Raw genomic sequence first — 506 nt, forward strand, 5'->3', positions numbered from 1 at the left:
AATTGAGTACTTACAAGTCATATGCTTGGCTTACAGACTACTACAACTACCTCGTCAACTCAAATAGTTGCAACCACTACTGTGACAATGCAGCCATTCACAAGAAATATCAGTGCAAAATCTATTATTGAAACCAAACCATCTAACCTTTTTCCAACACCCAGTGCACCACCTATATCTGGTAAGATATCAATAATATTTTACAAAGAATCACATTTGTTATATAACTAATATAAAATTTGATTTTTGAATAGATTCTTTGGATTCATTTGACTCTGATCCATATGGTAATGAAAATAATCAAAATATTCCTAACACAATACATTCAAGTTCAGCACTTAATAAATTGAACAATAGAGCTCACAATTTTACTCAAAAAAGTGTTATTATTCCAGACATATGTGGCTCGTGTGGGAAAAAGTAATATTCTATTATGTATTTAAATATAAATGTTATTCACTTTTGTGCTTAAATATTGTTATTATTATTATTGATGTATCTAAAAA

General features: G+C 28.7%; 1 protein-coding gene across 1 annotated transcript; it reads left to right on the forward strand.

Moving 5' to 3' along the window:
* LOC115033336 lies at positions 1 to 426 on the forward strand. The gene is made up of 2 exons (XM_029485691.1): positions 1 to 181; positions 255 to 426. The coding sequence occupies exons 1-2, from the start codon at positions 22 to 24 to the stop codon at positions 422 to 424; spliced, it is 330 nt and encodes a 109-aa protein (XP_029341551.1). The 5' UTR covers positions 1 to 21; the 3' UTR covers positions 425 to 426.
* Positions 427 to 506: the final 80 nt, after the last annotated feature.

This window comes from Acyrthosiphon pisum, chromosome X, assembly GCF_005508785.2.
Source record: "Acyrthosiphon pisum isolate AL4f chromosome X, pea_aphid_22Mar2018_4r6ur, whole genome shotgun sequence".
Classification (NCBI taxonomy): Eukaryota; Metazoa; Arthropoda; class Insecta; order Hemiptera; family Aphididae; genus Acyrthosiphon; species Acyrthosiphon pisum.

Coding starts and splice junctions, on each gene's coding strand:
- LOC115033336 (XM_029485691.1), top strand. CDS start 22: ATGCTTGGCTTACAGACTACTACAACTACCTCGTCAACTCAAATAGTT. Junction 182..254: donor CAGTGCACCACCTATATCTG/GTAAGATATCAA, acceptor ATTTTTGAATAG/ATTCTTTGGATTCATTTGAC.